This window comes from Camelus ferus, chromosome 12 (genome assembly GCF_009834535.1).
Source record: "Camelus ferus isolate YT-003-E chromosome 12, BCGSAC_Cfer_1.0, whole genome shotgun sequence".
NCBI classification, from domain to species: domain Eukaryota; kingdom Metazoa; phylum Chordata; class Mammalia; order Artiodactyla; family Camelidae; genus Camelus; species Camelus ferus.
The window spans coordinates 45,900,155-45,916,696 of NC_045707.1; the positions used below are offsets into that span (position 1 = coordinate 45,900,155).

The window sequence follows — 16,542 nt, forward strand, 5'->3', positions numbered from 1 at the left end:
CTCTCCTCCAATGAGGTTAAGAATCTTCTCTTGAAACGTTCTAGGACTTTGGCAATCCAGTGATTCAATTGTGCCACGGAACAGCAGGAGTTTAAACAGCTGCTTGCTAACTTACTTCTTTGGGGAAAAGGTCAAACACATTAAGAGGCTCCCATGCTGTTCCCAATGACTGAGTAGAAGGAAATGGATATCATTTTAGATGAAAAAGGCTGAAACAGTCTCTTCAAAATTCCAACAAGAATATTTATTTAGATGTCATGAGGTGGCTTAACATAGAGAAGCATATCTCTGAAATCAAGCTCCTTTCTGAACAAAACAGTTTGGTTCACCTCCCTTTCATCTGATTTTTCTTTTGGCCTCATAAAAATGTTAGTTTTTGTTTTCACTAAGAGATGCTCATGTTTTCTATTTCAACAGGCTTAAAAAGTACATGTAGATTAAAAAGATTGATTTAAATAAGCAAGGCAGTTAGAATTAATATGCCAGAATTATGTATGTTCTTGAATATTAATCAGGTAGTGTTACAAAAATACCCTATAAGACTTTTTTTTTTTTTTGGTCTATGTTAGGATATCTAGCCATGGTTAGCTGCTCCTCCAAATAATTTCTTTTAGGTAAAAAAAAAATTTCTTTTAGGTACTGAAGAATATTTTAAAATTATGACACAAGTATTTTTTTCTTTAAAATTACTTGGATAAAATAGTAATTGCCCTAATATTCTGTTAGATACTATATTTCTCATCATTTTCATCTGTATTCACCATCAAGCTGATAAGCTTTTGAATATACATCTTTTGCTTATATCATTAAATTAACAAGATAGAAATCCCTTCAAGACAGAGTTGAATGTAGTTGGGTGAAAGGAATCAGCTTATTTGTAATTTAGAATTAATACAGGCTAAATTATGTTTCTCTTTGAGCTTATTATTATTATCATATGGGTTGCTCTATTTAAACATTACAAAATAAAAAATATGTTAATTTTAATGGGAACTTATGACTTTAACAGTCTTATAATTATGGTATAACATATGCCATTTGCATTTTAAATTTAAGTTTTTAAAATTCCGTCCTAAAAATTTGAGATAAATCTGTTATAGGCCACTTTTACTAATTAAAGTGAGTGATTTAAAATGTTCCTGGTAAGTTCAGAAGCAATTACAGTACTAGGGAGGTACAAAGAAACTACCTACAAATGTTTTTTTGAATAACAGTAGCTGTGTATGTTGTCAGATAAAACTTTCAAGACAAAAGAATTTTAGAAAGACTTCTGTGAAACTCTGAGACACTTTTATATTGCAAACAAACTTTAGATTAACTGAGCATACACCACTAGATGCTAGATTCCCTTCCATTGAAAATATTAAAACAGGTCTAGACTATAGATGCCCAAGGAATCTCAGTTTCTTAGAATTAAGGGATGAGGAGATGGGGATAGAGCTAGTGTTCCTAAAGGCAGAAAAGGGGTTGAAATAAAGGCCTTTGCAGATATATTCACTTCCAAAATCAATTAAATGGGATCATTAGGACTTCATAGAGCTCTTACATGAAATGGCCCCTTCCTCGTGCCTCATAGAAATAAGAGATGTACTTTTCAGGCCAAATTTGGGTCCAGATTACCAAATAAAGGGTAGTTCCATATGTACAGAATTCTTGTTTGCTCTAGAAAAGACCTTAAATATAATGTTAGGGTAATTGGATGCACAGACACAGCTATTACCTATATTGTCTTAACATGTATTGGATGATTGCATTTTACGAATTAACAAATTTCTCTTCTAGGTGGATAGAAGCATTTCAAGAAGGCACAATATTGTAGCTATATTGGTCTCATCTCCTGTATGATTCCAGAAGGGTGAAATTTCATCAGAATAGAGTAAATGCAGTGCAAAAATTTTATAAATGAACAGTGCCAAGATAAATCCAACCAAAATCTTCATCAAAGAAATTATTTTGTTAGGTATAAGGTATTTTTTTAAATGTCTGTTTTTCATATATGTTATTTATTAAACTTATGATGTTTACTAAATGGTCAGAATTATTTCTGAGAGTGACACTGAATTCTAAAGTACCTTTACTTTAGAAAACAGAAAACTTTTTTTATCTTATTACTGTATACTGTATTAACTATTTGTGACACAGTCTGTTCTGTTTTCTCAGTGTGTTTTACAGTGTTAAATTGTAATATTCTCACTAGTGGTAAATATAAAACACACATCAAGGAGCAAACTTCCATGCAGTGTTTGATTTAGAAATTATGATTATAAAACTGCTGATGAAAAATGCATGTCTTTGAATCAGTCAATTTAGATGAAGTTTTGTATCTTTTAATGGAAAAACACATGGCCAATTTCTACCTCAGTAAACTGTGAAATTCCAGTAAATTATCTAAAATATTTCTACTGTTATGTATATCTTTTGGCATGAGATAATGTCACATCATCAAGGAATTATAGAAAAGGGATAGAATCTGAGTTTTTATTTAACTGAACTTTGAGCAGGAAAAAGGATGTTTTCATCTGTAGGGGAACACAAGTAATCAACTCTATGGCCTTTACATTAAGTCTAATCTTTTTTTTAAAGCTGCCAATTCAAAACAAACATAAATGTATTATTTCTTTAAAAAGCAAAACATGGCAAGCATTATATTACATAATGTCCCTTGCTGCTGTAAGTATTCTGAGCCCAAGTCAGGTGGTATTTGCATCTAAAAAGAATGTTACATTTCCTCTAATATTGTGAATTAAAAAATGAACTGGAATTACCATATCACAAAAGCACAAATTCTAAAGCCAGTATTAGATGAAACTGTGTACTGTTCATTTTAATACCACTTTGTGTTATGTCTTCCCTGGTAATTAAAAAAAAGGTTTTTTTTTCTTTAATCAACTGCCAGTGTACCTCATTAGGAAGGGTTTGTATTCCTAATTCTGGTGCACGTATTGTTTAACGTATGGACAATGTAGATTAAATTGTTGATTAGCAGAGGAAAAATGAAATTAACACTATGATGAAAGCCATTCCTGATGTTGAGAATGTACATTTATTGATTGAGCTTAAACTAAATATAAATTATCTTAAAAGGCCAGATTATCCATAAAATAGTTCATCAAAGGGCACAAGAAAATTCCTTTCTGCTTTTATATAAAGACTTTCCTAATTCAGTATGATATTTATGGTTGCCAAGAGCAGTCCTGGGTGCCTTTCTGAAGCCTTTTGAATGTCTGTTACAGCACCAGGGTCTCTACTAGATCTAGAGTTGGTTGCTATAGTTTTTCCGGCTGTTGTTTGCTTTGGAATCATTTTAAACCCTCACACAATCCTCACATGCTATCTCCCAAGTCTTTCTGTCACTGTAGGTAAACTAACACTTCTTTGCAGCTTATTAATTTTAACCAAGATAGCATAAATAAGGTTTCCGTGTTAAAAATCCTCCAGTTTTTAGTGTATCCTTTCTGGAGACCAAGGTTATGCCTTTTATATAAAGTGTTTCCTTCTGCTTCCTTGGGACTAGCATTTCACAAAAGAAGTTTTTTGGCATTCTTCCCTCCTGTTTTTGAGCTCTCAGCCTTCTTACTACAAGGTTTTTGGTTTAATCAGAATCTAAAAATCATCAGCCAAGGCTATTCTATCTTCCAACAGTTGACCAAATCAAGAACCAGTTAAATACTTAAATACAAGAAACACGGCACAAACTTCTAGTAATTCCACTAATTACATGTGGAACTCATGTATGATTGTGCTAGTTATTTTTTTTAAAGCCGCCAGTTCAACACAAACATAGATGTATTATTTCTTTAAAAAGCAAAATATGGAGAGTACTGTATTACACAATGTCAGAAGAGCAGTTATAAAGCCGAGCCCAAAAGAATGCTGAAAGAAACCTAGACAAGAGATGCCACATTAAACTAGAGGAAGGCTGGCGTTCTTAGTACATGTCTCCCACAAGTGTTCCCCCTTTATCTGTGGCAGATGTCACGTAGAGGACCCTCCAGAGTCTAGGAAAACGAGAAAGTTTATCTTTGGCATTATCCCACGTTTCTGAACCTCCCTCCAACTTCTTTTCCCCTGTTCCCTAATGTACCCAGTATTTTCCTATTGTTCTTTGCCCAAGATAATTAATTCTCTCTTTTTCAAGTACAAGCTTGATTCTTTGACTATATGGTAGCATTTCTTAAAATGAGATCATCAGAGAAACCTTTGTTTAATGCAACGCTGTAATGAAACAACTAAGTGAAGAAGACAACTTTAGAGTGTAGTTTTGTTAGCCAAATGTATAATTTTTTTGGTTGGTAGAAGATATCCAGAAATAGGGAAGGCCTGCTATTTAGTAATTTAGTTAAAACATAAATGTTATCACAGTATATGGTGATATGACTTGGAGTGTGCTTTCATTATACTCGGTTTTTGAAGTTTGAGATCCACTGTAGTCAAATGTAGTCACTGGGACTTCCAGAGAGGTAAATCTTATTTCTCTTTTAATACTGCACACTCCTTAAAGACAGATACTATATATCATATGTATTAGTTTTTCACAAAATACCTACCCTGTAAGACAGTCTTTTAAGAGAAAATACTTGTTGAGGAAAGTAAGGACAGGATTCTTGCCATCTACACCTCAAACGCAGCCCCCAATGTGCCCTCATTATAACTCAATCTTAGACCTACTCTTTCTAACATTCTGCAAGGCTGATTTGCAAGTACCTTTTGGATGTCTACATGAATCCTTCTTAAGCATTTTAAACTTAACATGACTGAAATTTAACTCAGTTTCTTTCCATTCAAATCTGTTTATTTTCTTCTGCAATGGAAAAACACCATTCTAGGCTCCAGAATCTGCCTCCGAGTATCAACAAGACCCTCTGCAAATATTCTCATATCCTCTCCGTCTTCATTGCTCTTCTGTTACTGCATCAGACCTAGCTCAAGTCCTTCTTACCTCTTCCTAATGAGTGGCATAACTTTTCTTCTAATTCCAATGCTGATTTTAAATGCTACAAGAGTCATCTTGTAAAGCATAGTTCTATTTTCATCCCTGCTCTTTACAACCTTTATTGGCTTCCCAGTGGCTTGGCATGCAACACTTTTCCTCAGGTATCATACACTGCAGCTAACCCCAACCCAACCTTTCTCTGTTCAGTTTTCTTCTTTCTCACCTCTTCCCTCACCTCCATTTCTGCCTATTTATCCAAGACTTCTCTGTAACAGTTGATCCTAGTCCGTCTCTCCCCTGCCCTCCAGACTAGATCTAGGCTCTCCTTCCTCTATGTTCCCATAGCCTTTAGCTCCTAAACAGACTTTCTTATGGTGCTTGTCACATTCGGTCCTTGAGGACAGCAACTGTATCTTGTTCATCTGAGATTCTCCCTCAGCATCTGGCAGAGTGCCTTGCCTGCACTGGACACTCAGTATTTGGTGAATTAATTAAATTAATTCAAATAGATCTCTCTCTCTTTTTGAGTGCTTCTAATACACAAATATTTTGGAGCCTGTGCTACTTCTAATGTTATTTCCTAAGGGAAAATATCTAGTAGGATTTTTTTTTTTTAAGATAAAGATAGTAGTAAATTTTCAAAAAGCCTCAATATCAAATTCCCTTTTTGGGGGGGGAAGGGGGATAGAAGGGGGCAGCTTTCTCTTATGTGAGTTGGTCACAGCATGCTAAAAATCAATCTTAAAAAACTATTGTTTTTTTAAATGACAAATTTCTAGAAACACTTTTCACTTAAAGTGATAATAGTTTGTATCTTATTGTCTATATAGAGATGTAGATCCTTTATAAATAGAGTACTAGCATTGTAAATAATGTTAATATGTATTATATTTATACAAAATAAATTTACTGAATCTACTTTTGGTGTGGTGATGTCTGTTTAAATTTTTATAGTCCTACATTTAAAGATGAACCACACTGGCCTGCTTTCCTGAATCATAATTAGGTGAATCTCTTTTTCACCCACAAAAGATATTCCCAAAATAGCTTCTACCTCCAAATTTTAATAAGTCAATTTATTGACTTAAGTGAATTAATTGGATAAGGGGGTAACCCCAAGTGTCATTATAGACATATATATTGGGCACTGAGAATAGAGAAAAGTTCTCAGATTTCCCTTTTCCACTGAACCTATAATATACTTTTTTAGCTTTCACCTTTGGTATCAACTTTAAGGATTTGGTCCTGAATTTGGGCGGATGGAGGAGGGGCTGCCTTAAAACCACCAACCACACAACAAACGATACTAAAAGGAAGAGGAAGACAAAAAATGAGGCATAAAACATATTTCCACTTGTTAGGGGTTGTTGCATGCCCCCTTTCTGTTATTTTTCCAGGTTCCAGAAAGAAATGACAGCGGAGATGTTCTCCTTACCAGTGAACCTGTTTTTCCTGACTTGGGTTTCTGCCCTGAATCGGTGACTGCTTTTCTAGTGCCAATCAATACTAAAAAACATACTGAGGACCCCTTTAAAGTCCAAAACACACAGTACTTCGCCCAAAGTGGGCAGCTCTTTCAGTGCCTCACGTGGCCACGATCACAATGTGGTGTTCTGTCAGTGCCTTTTCATTTTGCAAATCTTTATCGACCATTAGGCATTGTCCTATAAATTTGGGAATACACCAGTGAACAAAAGACTAAAGCCAGTCTTCCGGAAGTTTACATTCTAAGGGATTATATTCTAGCTTCATTTAACTATTGTACCCATTTACTCTCAAGAGTTGATTCATTAAACTTTGCCTTAATATATAAGATTCTGCCCCAGCTTTTTAAATTTAAGTGTTTTTTTTTTATATTTATTGGGATCTAACGTTTTGTTAGTCTAACAAACCTTTTAGTTTAAGGTAAGAGCCTATAACAGAGCCCACTTTTCCACAAGTAAAAAACCGAACTGTCTAAAACTGGTTAGGTTATCTATTTTTGCTCAAATCTGAACAGTCTCAAAACTTCCGTTTAAGGACCGCCTTTTGCAAACAAGACGCTAAGCGCAGGCAGCTTCTGAAAGTTCCCATTAGGGTTGAGTGGCTCTGGAGGGGCAGTCTCCCTCCTTTACGATAGGGGGCAGCCGACTTTCAGGGGCTTAGTTCTTTCATCCCTCCACTAGGAACGTCACGACCTGCTCTCGCCGCCTCGTTACTCCACTAGTGCGCAGGCCCCGACGGGAGCGCGCACCGAGGAGCTGAGGGAGGGGTCACGAACTCTGACCCCCCCCCCAAATACACAAACGCAGAAAGCTCCTTACCCCCATTTTTTCTTAACCCTCCCTGCTTCAGCTTTCTCCAACGTGTCTCTTCCCGGAGTCCCCCGCCCCAGCAGCCGCCGCAGTGGGACTGACCGGTCTACGCCCGGCACAGAACGTAGCTCGGTAGAGAAGCGCCGGTAAGAGCCGGGTGAGGAGAAAAGCGGCCGCACCCGGGACGGGGGCGGGGGGGTTTCTTTCCTCCAAATTGCCAACAGGCGCGCCCCCAGCCCTCCCAATAGCCTGCGGCTTCGGCCGGGAGAACCCGCACTCTGGCGGTGCGGCGGCACGCTGCTCCGGGTGGGCTGGGAGCTCGGAGAGCGGCCGGAGCGCTCGGGCCCATTGCGCGGGGCTCTGACAGAAGCCCAGGCCGTAGCGGGGCCAGGAGCCCGGAGAGGGGCCTGGGCGGCAGGGCGCGAGAGGGAGTCCGCGAGCGGCTGGGCGCGCACCGCAGCCTCTCCCACGGCGCCTCTGACCTTTCACCTACAGGAAAAGCTTCCGTCTCGGCGCCGCCGCCTCTTCCCCCGCCTCAGGGAGTCGCGCGGCGCCGCCGCGGGCCCGGGGGGCGCAGCGTGGGCTCGGCCGCCGGCGGGACAGGGGAACGGCGGGCCTGAATCCCCTTCACCTCGGGGCCTCTTAACTAATTCTCGGGCTCACACAGGACCCACGGAACAACGCCCTCAACTTTCCCAACGAGTTGGGTGGGCGTGCGCTGCCTCTGGACCTGTATCTTTTGAGAAATAAAACGAAACAGCCCTGGGTCCTCACTGTACTGGGTATCTCCAACCTTCTAGTAGCTCTTTTGTTAAGAAACTCTGCCTCCAACTCCTGCAGATACCGTAGTTTTATGAATGACAAATGTTACCAAGTTGTAACCTTCACGAAGTAGGTTGACCTATTTAAAAAAAAATAGTAATAACTGGGGACAAAAAAATAAATAAATAAAAATAAAAAGACTTGAAATAAAGGCCTGTAGGGTTTTTGTGCCTCCGAAACTTGTAAATAGGCCTTCGACATTTGAGGGTTTTAAACGGTTTACTGTGTGGTTGGTTGAATGGTCGGTACATAATGACCGACCATTTAAATTTTGCTTGTATGTCAGTTTGGTAGATCTAAAGATATACTTCTATTTATTCTTACAAATAAGGGATCACGTGAACTGTAACTGAGTTCATCATTCTTTGTAGGCGACATTTCAGTCATTTTTTTAGGAATGGTTTTGAGGGAGACACAAATCAAAAGTAGCAAACATTACCCAAATATCTACTGTCTGTTTGCTACACAAAGAATATAATTCCTGCCTTTGGGAAATAGAAAAGACGAAAGAAACAGCATATAATAAAAAATTAATAGTATATCTATATGCCGTTTTTGAGACATATAGGACCCTCTGCAATCTCCTAAAATCTTTTATGAAAGCAATGGCCTGTCTCTAGAAAAATGCACCTTTACATAAAATTTTGCATACAATATTAGAAGTCCACAGAAGTCTGTTCTTGAATCCTAGTTAACAACCTTAGTATACACAGTAAATGCTGTACCCATCTAGAAAGATTGAATTAAAAACAAACAAAAACCCATTAGAACTGAGTCTTAAAGTTGGAATGGAATTTAAATGAAGGAGGAGGAGCTTGTAATGATATATTGGGGGAATAAAGAACAGTTTCGTTTGTCCTGAACAGAGGCCCTTCTGGGACTGATAGGTGGTAAAAGGGGAAGATGAGGAAGTCAGCGTATAAAGGAACACTCCTTTGTGTCTGCAGTGAGTGGTAGGTGTGTTATAGGGGCCGAGTAAATACTGGAAAAAATAGCAGGAGAAGGCTGAAACTATTTTTTGACCATTAAAGAGACTGGTGGTTCTGAAGCAGGAAAATAAGGATGTGTTTCAGTTCTGTAAGCATCTTGAGATCTTGCTATTTGTCAAAGGTGCTGATGCAAACATGCCTTCTAGGGGCTTTTCATATACACAAAGTTGCATATATTAAATATAGATCCGGGAAACTCAATTCTGGCAGTATCTGAAGTTACACCCGAAGAATTCTTAACTTGAAGGCCTTGAACTGGCCACAGGAGGTTTTATGAACAACTTGAAGTTCATATACCATCATAGCATGAGTAAATATGAACTTGTTTTCTGGTGAGGGAAACCTTAACTTCCATCAGGTTTTCAAACAGATGTTTGACCCCCCCACCAGAAAAAAATATATTATTTTACATCATATTCTCAAGTTTTCTTTGACTGCTTCACAGAAAAAATACATTATGTATCATGACTCAACACCCACAGAGAAATTAAATTGAAATAAGTCTTCACAAGACTGTTTTTGCCCTCACTGTACCTGGTGCAGTATTTTCTATTCTAATTTCCTCTTTTAAAAAAACAATCCTGACCTACTCTATTTACCCATCCATAGGCGGCTCACAACAGGAAGTTTGCAAAACACTGCTTTGGGTGACAACAGACTACAGTTAGTTGATGGAAATGGGACTGGTGGGGAAAGAATGAGGGCGCAGAGCAGGTGCTGGGGAAAGAAAGTGAACTGCATTTGATGTAGAGAGCACAGACTTTAATTTTTGAATCTGAATGGAGGAAGGATGGCATCGTTGACACTGCTTTTTTTTCCTTTGGGGAGAAAAATGTAAAATGAGATCAAGGTAAATGTGTAAAAAAAAAAATCAGAGCCAAAAATGTAGGACTGTGTCTTCTGTATGTTAATTAGCTCCAGAGTATTAAAGGCAGCATCCTTAGGCTTTTTTGCTTTGCCCCTCAGGTTGGTAAAAATACTTACACTTCAATGTTTAACTCATGTCTCTTCTGTAAGGTCTTTCAGACCCTCCCTCTCCAGTGTGGTGGTTCTTCTGACTTCTTGCTCATTTATTGAGCACTTTGTTCATTCAGCTAACTTTCAGGGACTGCCTCTTACCTGTAAGAGACTGTTATCCATTGATACAGATATTTTCAGTTAAACTGATTTTTACAACAACTTTTTGAGGTAGATTTTATCGAATCCATTTCATTTATGAGCAAATGGAGCCTCAGGTTAAGTGACTGACATGTAGTCAGACATTTAGTAAATAGTAAAAATGGGATTGGAAATTTGATTTATTGACTTGAGGTCTGGGACACTCTACTCCCTATATAAACCCCTCCTTGTAGTTCTTTATTTTTCTCTTTATCACTCCTTCCTAGTTTGCTTCACAGCATTTAGTACATGGTAATTTTCTAAAATCTGTTTTCTCGCTAAAATACAAGCTCCATGAGGCCGAGATCTTTTCTGTCTTATTCACTGTCAAGTTCCATAGTCTCACAGTGCCTGGTAAGTATGTTTCAGTAAATAGTTCCTAAGTTCAGGTGTCAATACTAGGCACTGTTAAACACTAGAGGTTCATTGAAAAACTACACAGTTCTTTTTCCTTAGAAGTCTTTTATTGGAGATGGTCATCTATGCAGATAACAGCAGGGTGCTTTAGAAAATAAAGGGGCACAAGATACAGAAGGCTATAGATGAGAGAATGCTTACTTTTCTGATTATAATATGAGATACCCATTCAGAAAGCATAAAGAAGAAAATAAGTGGTCCGTAAATCACCACTTAGAAAGTCATAATTAACATTCTTGCATGTTTTGCATAAAATCAGTTGTAAATGTAATTTTCTTCATATTTGCATTTAGTTTGTCATAAGCATTTTTTCTTCATCGTTAAACATTTTCTTATACATGATTTTAACAAGAATATTTTTTGCACAAATCTTTGTCCTTTGTCTTTGCTAAAATGCCTGCTTGTCAGTAAGGCCATCTCTGACTTCTTATTAAAAATTGCACACATGCACCCCTTCCAGCATTTTCTGTCACTAGTCTCTGCTCTGCTTTTCTCCATTCCACTTTTTACCATTTGTTGATATTGTATATTTTGTTTGCTGTCTGTTTTACCTCATCAGAACATAAATTTTACAAGGGGAAGTTTTAGGATTCTTTGCTGTATCCTTAACACTTAGAAAAATGCCTAACCCATAGTGAGTTCTCAACAAGTATTTAAATTTTACAAGGGGAAGTTTGTTTTAGTATTCTCTGCTGTATCCCTAACATTTAGATAATACCTGACCTAGAGCAAGCACTCAAGTATTTGTTGAATGGAAAATATCAAATGAATTATTGGCCCCATGAGGATAAACATTTTTAAGGCTCTTGATACACATTGGCAAATTACTTTTCTTGAAAGATTGTAACAGTTTATACTTACAATAACAATATGTAAAAAATGCTTATTTTTCTTCAGTTTTTGGAGTTAAATTTAGTCTTGAAAAACATCAGGTTGACCTAGTGATTCCTTGGTATGCAAGGTAGAGAGAGAAACCATTAGTAAAATCATGGAAGTATGAATCAACATGGTCAACTCAAGGAATTGCAGGTAGTGCATATGGCTAGAATGTACGGTTTAACCAATAACACCTCAGACCCTGTAGTTAATGGCAAGGCTTTGAAGGATATTAAGAGGTAAAATAGTATTAAATATATACGTTAGAGCAGCCTGGCAGCACAATGTTAAAGTAGCAATTGGGTGAATGTTATTAGACTTTGAGGTCAAGAAACTGGGAGATTAGTTATAGTTTGAGTTGTCTTCATGGACACTGAAGTCACCTATGTTGATGGCAGGAAAGGGACAACAATCAGTGTCAAAGTCTTCAATGATATTGGAACAGAAGTTAATAAATGACAATAAAAGTCATTAAAAACTATGATGTAACTGGCTTAAATAAATCTGGCAGAGTTTTTGGTGTGGGAAAAAATAAGCCTTGTTCAGAAGACTACAACATTTAAGTGTCCGTGAGACCTGTATACACTACGTTGTTATACATGTCTATACAAAGTACATAGTTTTGTGCTCATTTGCCTGTTTTTTTTAAATACCTTATTGTCTTTAAAAATAATGATACCTGTTAAATTTAATTTTCTTAAGAAAGCTGTATCTCTTTTCCCTGTTACTGAATTCTCCTTCATGAATCTCCTCATTTTCCCTTAACAGCTGGGAATAAAATCTGGACTGGTATCCCAAAACTAATTTGATTCTTTTCAAACTCTGTCAGTAGTCCCTGCCCATCAAGAAGATTCGGTATATCAGTACCTCAGGGTAACTAGTTATTCTTAATATCTTTTGTTTCATGAGGAAGTATAGCAGCCTCCAGTCCTTAAGATGCCAGGCCTCCAGTTCTTAATATTGAGGATCGCCAGGCTGCCTTGCCTTTATGCTTTTGAACCAACTTTCAGAAAAAAAGTTTTTGGTATATTTGATGTGCCTGAAAAAAATTCATCAAAATTCATTTTATTTTGTGAATTCTCAAGAAACTTTGGAAGTTATTTAAAACAACTTAGCTGTGAAGCTAAATTTGTCCTTTACTGAAGAACTCCCTAAGCAAGGAATTAGAAGGACCTTGATCTGGAAGTACTAAAAAAGTAGTACTGGCATAGTACTTTATCAGAATGAGGGCTTTTCCCACTTCTTTTAGGGGTTTCTCCAACTGGTAACAAGAAAATTGGAGTTAATGCTGAATTAAAGTTTTGATTAGCTTAGTAGTGTTGAGTGAACTTCTGATTGAAGAGTTTTGTGTAATCAGTATTGATCAGTAGTGCATCAATTTACAAATCGAAGTGATTGCCTTGCCCATGATTACATCAGTAGCCATGTCTATGCTAGTCCCTATCTTTTGGTAAATAGGCCTTCCAAAAACAGACACTGTCAATCATGTTAGCATTCCTTTCGCTCTTTCCCTGACCCACCTGCAGTGATTAATCCAAGAAATGATTACATAACCTACACTGGGCCAATCAGAATCCATTACCAAGGTTTTTAAATTGGAATTAAGAGAAGACTACTTTTCCTTTCCTGGTGCTTTACTACAAAGGTGAAAATAACAAGCCAAATAGGGAGACGCTTCAGGATAGAGATAAGGTGATGTCTGATAGCATCAGGAACCCTAGCTCCAGTTTTTCCCAAGGTCCTGGCGGTGTGTGTTATGTCCCCTTTGCCCCCAACTTTTTTTTTTCTTCTACTTTTAGGATGGGGTGTTTAAACTAGCAGTAGTTGAGTTTTTATCACAACTGGAGTGACTGATGCATTCTCATAAATACCTGCTTTCATTCCAAATACCTATTTCATTCTCACCAATTTCTGTCATTTCCCCCTTGCTAGTATTTTTGTCTATCAAAGTGAATAATACTGTCCTCTGAAAATTTCTGAATTTTAGTAAAGCTTAATAAACTTGGATAGGATTTGAAATTAATTTAGTCTGCCCTTATTTTTTGTAAATGGTGAAATTTTTTGAAGTGAACAAGATTACATGATATATTTGAATTATTTCATGAATCTATTTACATGTTAATATTATTTTCCTGGGTAGTTTAATGAGAGAAATGAGTAGTGATGAAAATAGGATTATATATAGATTTGACTTTGTAACACTGGATCACTGCCTTCTTAGGCTCGAATCTTAAGGTAAGTTAATAAGGTGGCTTGACAGACTCTAACATGCTTTACAAGTGGAATATGATAGTTTGAGGTTTCAGTGGAAGATACATTTGATTGGAGAGGGGTCCAAAGGGAAAAGGTTGTTCTTAGTCTTCCTTCTAGTTAAATTTGTTTCCCAGATTCTTGTTTCTGTTTTGCTCAGTACAAATTGAGATATATGATAAATGAAGTGAGTAATCTAAAAACTTGCCATGAATATTAACCAGTCTGGATTACATGGACCTGTAAAACATATGAGACAAGGGCTCTGGAATACTGCAGTGGTGATAGAGTTTGTATAGAGAAATAGAAAATTGATGTGTTGGATCATAAAGTAGAATTCGCCAAATACATGTGCATATTTTTCTAAAGAGGGTGTGTAGCTTTAGTCAGATTCTTGAGGGAGTCTGTAACTCCAAAAAAGGTTAAGAATCCATTGTAGTTTCTCTCTCTTCTCTTCCTAAATGGGGGGGGGGGGGGAAGGAGGGGGAAGGATATGAATATCTCTCAATTCAGTACTCATGGAATAGAATATTCATGCAGTACTTGAAACAGAATACTATTCCGTGAATATTAACATTCAAATAAATTAGCCTTATATTACCTGCAGCATTGCTAATGTCAAAGTATGCAATTAAACATGCCCTCATACTTTTTGGCTTCTGTGGCAAAAATAATAGTTGATCTTAGTGTAATTGTTAGGTTGTAAAGTAGTAGCAAGATTTGAATTTGGGCCTTCCTATTTATATACTTTTAAGTAATCAAACAATAATATATAGAAATAGTTTTAATTTTCATTATGAAATAGCTTTTTGGAGTCTTGTGTTCTTAACACTTGATGATTTTGGGGTTTCTGGAAAAGATTACTTTTCTTTAAACTATTTTTTGTTATTTCTAGGTAATTTTTTACAGTAATGTGTTATTTAAATTAAAAAAAAAGCTTATTCAGTGAAAAATAAATCTCTGTCTCATCTCTGTTCCCAAACTACCAGTTCTTCTCCCTGAAGGTAGTCACTGTAACCAATTTCTTATGTGTTCTCCAGGTAGTTTTTCCTCTCTCTAGATAGCATTTGAAAGCTTTCTTTACATAAATCTTTTACATTTCTTATTAGATATATGCCTAAGTGTTATGGGCTGAATTGTCTTCACCCAAAATTTATTTATATGTTGAAATCCTGACCCCTAGTACCTCACAGTGTGACTATTTGTAGATGAGGCCTTAAAGAGGTAATTGAGTTAAAATGAGGTACAGGCCCAACCTAATTTGACTTTTGTGCCATAAGAAGAGGAAATTACAACACAGACGCAAAAAGAAGATGTGAAGATACAGAGAAAAGATGGCCAACTCCAAGCTGAGGAGATAGGTCTCTGAAGAAATCAACCCGGCTGACAGCTTGTTTCACACTTCCAGCCTCCAGAATTGTGCGAAAATGCATTTTTGTTGTTTAAACTACCTACCATTTGCTACTTTTTAATGTCAGCCTTAACGAACCAGTCATTGGTCCTGGGAAGTGGGGTATGCTGTAACAAATACCTAAAAAATTTGGCACTGGAAAATGGGTGAAGGCTAGGAAGAGTTTTGAGATGCTTATAGGGAAACACATTGCCTTGAAGAGATTGGTGATAAAAATGTGGATGTCAGAGGTGATTCTGGTGAGGATTCAGAGTAAAAGAAGAGAGCTTAGAAAAAGCTGCTGTCATCTTAAAGATACACATATATCATCATGAACAGAATGTTGTTAGAAATATGAACATTAAAGGTACTTCTGATGAGATCTCAGATGGAAATGAGGAACATGTTATTGGAAGCTACACAAAAGGCAAACTTTGTTATAAACTACCAAAGATTTGGCCCCACTGTATTCTAGTGTTTTGTGGAAAGTAGAACTAGTAAGTGATGAACCGGGATATTTATCTGAGTAAATTATTTCTAAGTAAAGTGTTTCAGACATAGCCTAGTTTCGAAGTAAAGTGTTGAAGACATAGTTTCTCCTTGCTACTTACAGTAAAAATGTAAGAGAAGAGAGATTGAATTGAAAAGGGAATTATTAAGGAGGCATTGCTTTGGAAAGATCCCCACTGTTTTCCGTATTTGCTGCAAATAATAAATCCTCCCTTCTCCTGGGAAAGAAAGAAAGAAAGAATTGTTAAGAAAAATGGAACCAGAACATGAAGATTTTGAAAATACTCAGTCTATTATCCATATTGCAAAAAAAGAAAGCTGTTCTGGAGAGACTCCCCAAGGTGTGCCTGGACAACCATTTGCTAAAGAGATTATGGGCGTGTGATTTATTAATCCAATCAGCCATCTCAACAGAAGCCAGGAAGAGAGATGGGATTATCCAGGAGAGATCTGTAGAGGACTGTCTTGTCTAATGGCTTGGACCCCCGTTAATTGCATGGGAGGCAACATGATTTTTGAGAATTTTATGCTGGCAGAAATGTTACCAGCTTGGACTGAAGGGGACACAGATGGGGTGAAATGAATGAAGGCTATTGGACTTCTGGGATTCTGCTGGATGGGCCAGTAGAGCTGTTCAGTTTTGAACATGTTATCCTTCAAGAAAAGGGAAAAATGACCCCCAAAGTTGGGTCAGAGTTTGGCCGGGTCTCACTGCCACCATGATCCCAGAGCACACAGACCTGGGGAACAGCTGTCTCCTTAATTGGTTCCAGAGAGGTTGAGGCCAGTACTTTGCAATCTACTTAGAAACAACTGAATAATTAAGCTAAATATTATATATTGCTTTTAGTACAAGTAATTGAACCATTTAATATTTATAAAGTATTTGAAAGAAAAACAGTT

The 16,542-nt window shown here is 37.1% G+C and overlaps 2 protein-coding genes across 10 annotated transcripts in view; both read left to right on the forward strand.

Annotated features, from left to right (window-relative positions):
* FGD6 (FYVE, RhoGEF and PH domain containing 6) overlaps positions 1–3,644 on the forward strand; it is a 97,869-nt gene extending 94,225 nt beyond the window's left edge. Inside the window, exon 21 of one of the 2 annotated variants that reach the window (XM_006179870.3) lies at positions 1,783–1,819. In XM_006179870.3, coding sequence (XP_006179932.1) covers positions 1,783–1,819 — 37 coding nt within the window. Of the gene's footprint in view, positions 1–1,782 lie in introns of both variants that reach the window. The other variant, XM_014555204.2, reaches the window with a different exon arrangement.
* A 3,469-nt stretch (positions 3,645–7,113) lies between these two features.
* Positions 7,114–16,542, forward strand: part of NR2C1 (nuclear receptor subfamily 2 group C member 1) — a 36,018-nt gene continuing 26,589 nt past the window's right edge. For 5 of the 8 annotated variants that reach the window (XM_032493609.1, XM_032493611.1, XM_032493612.1 and 2 more), the window contains exon 1: positions 7,236–7,373. The gene's annotated coding sequence lies outside the window, so the exon portion shown is untranslated. Of the gene's footprint in view, positions 7,385–7,722; positions 8,010–16,542 lie in introns of all 8 variants that reach the window. The other 3 variants (XM_006179871.3, XM_032493606.1, XM_032493607.1) reach the window with 3 other exon arrangements.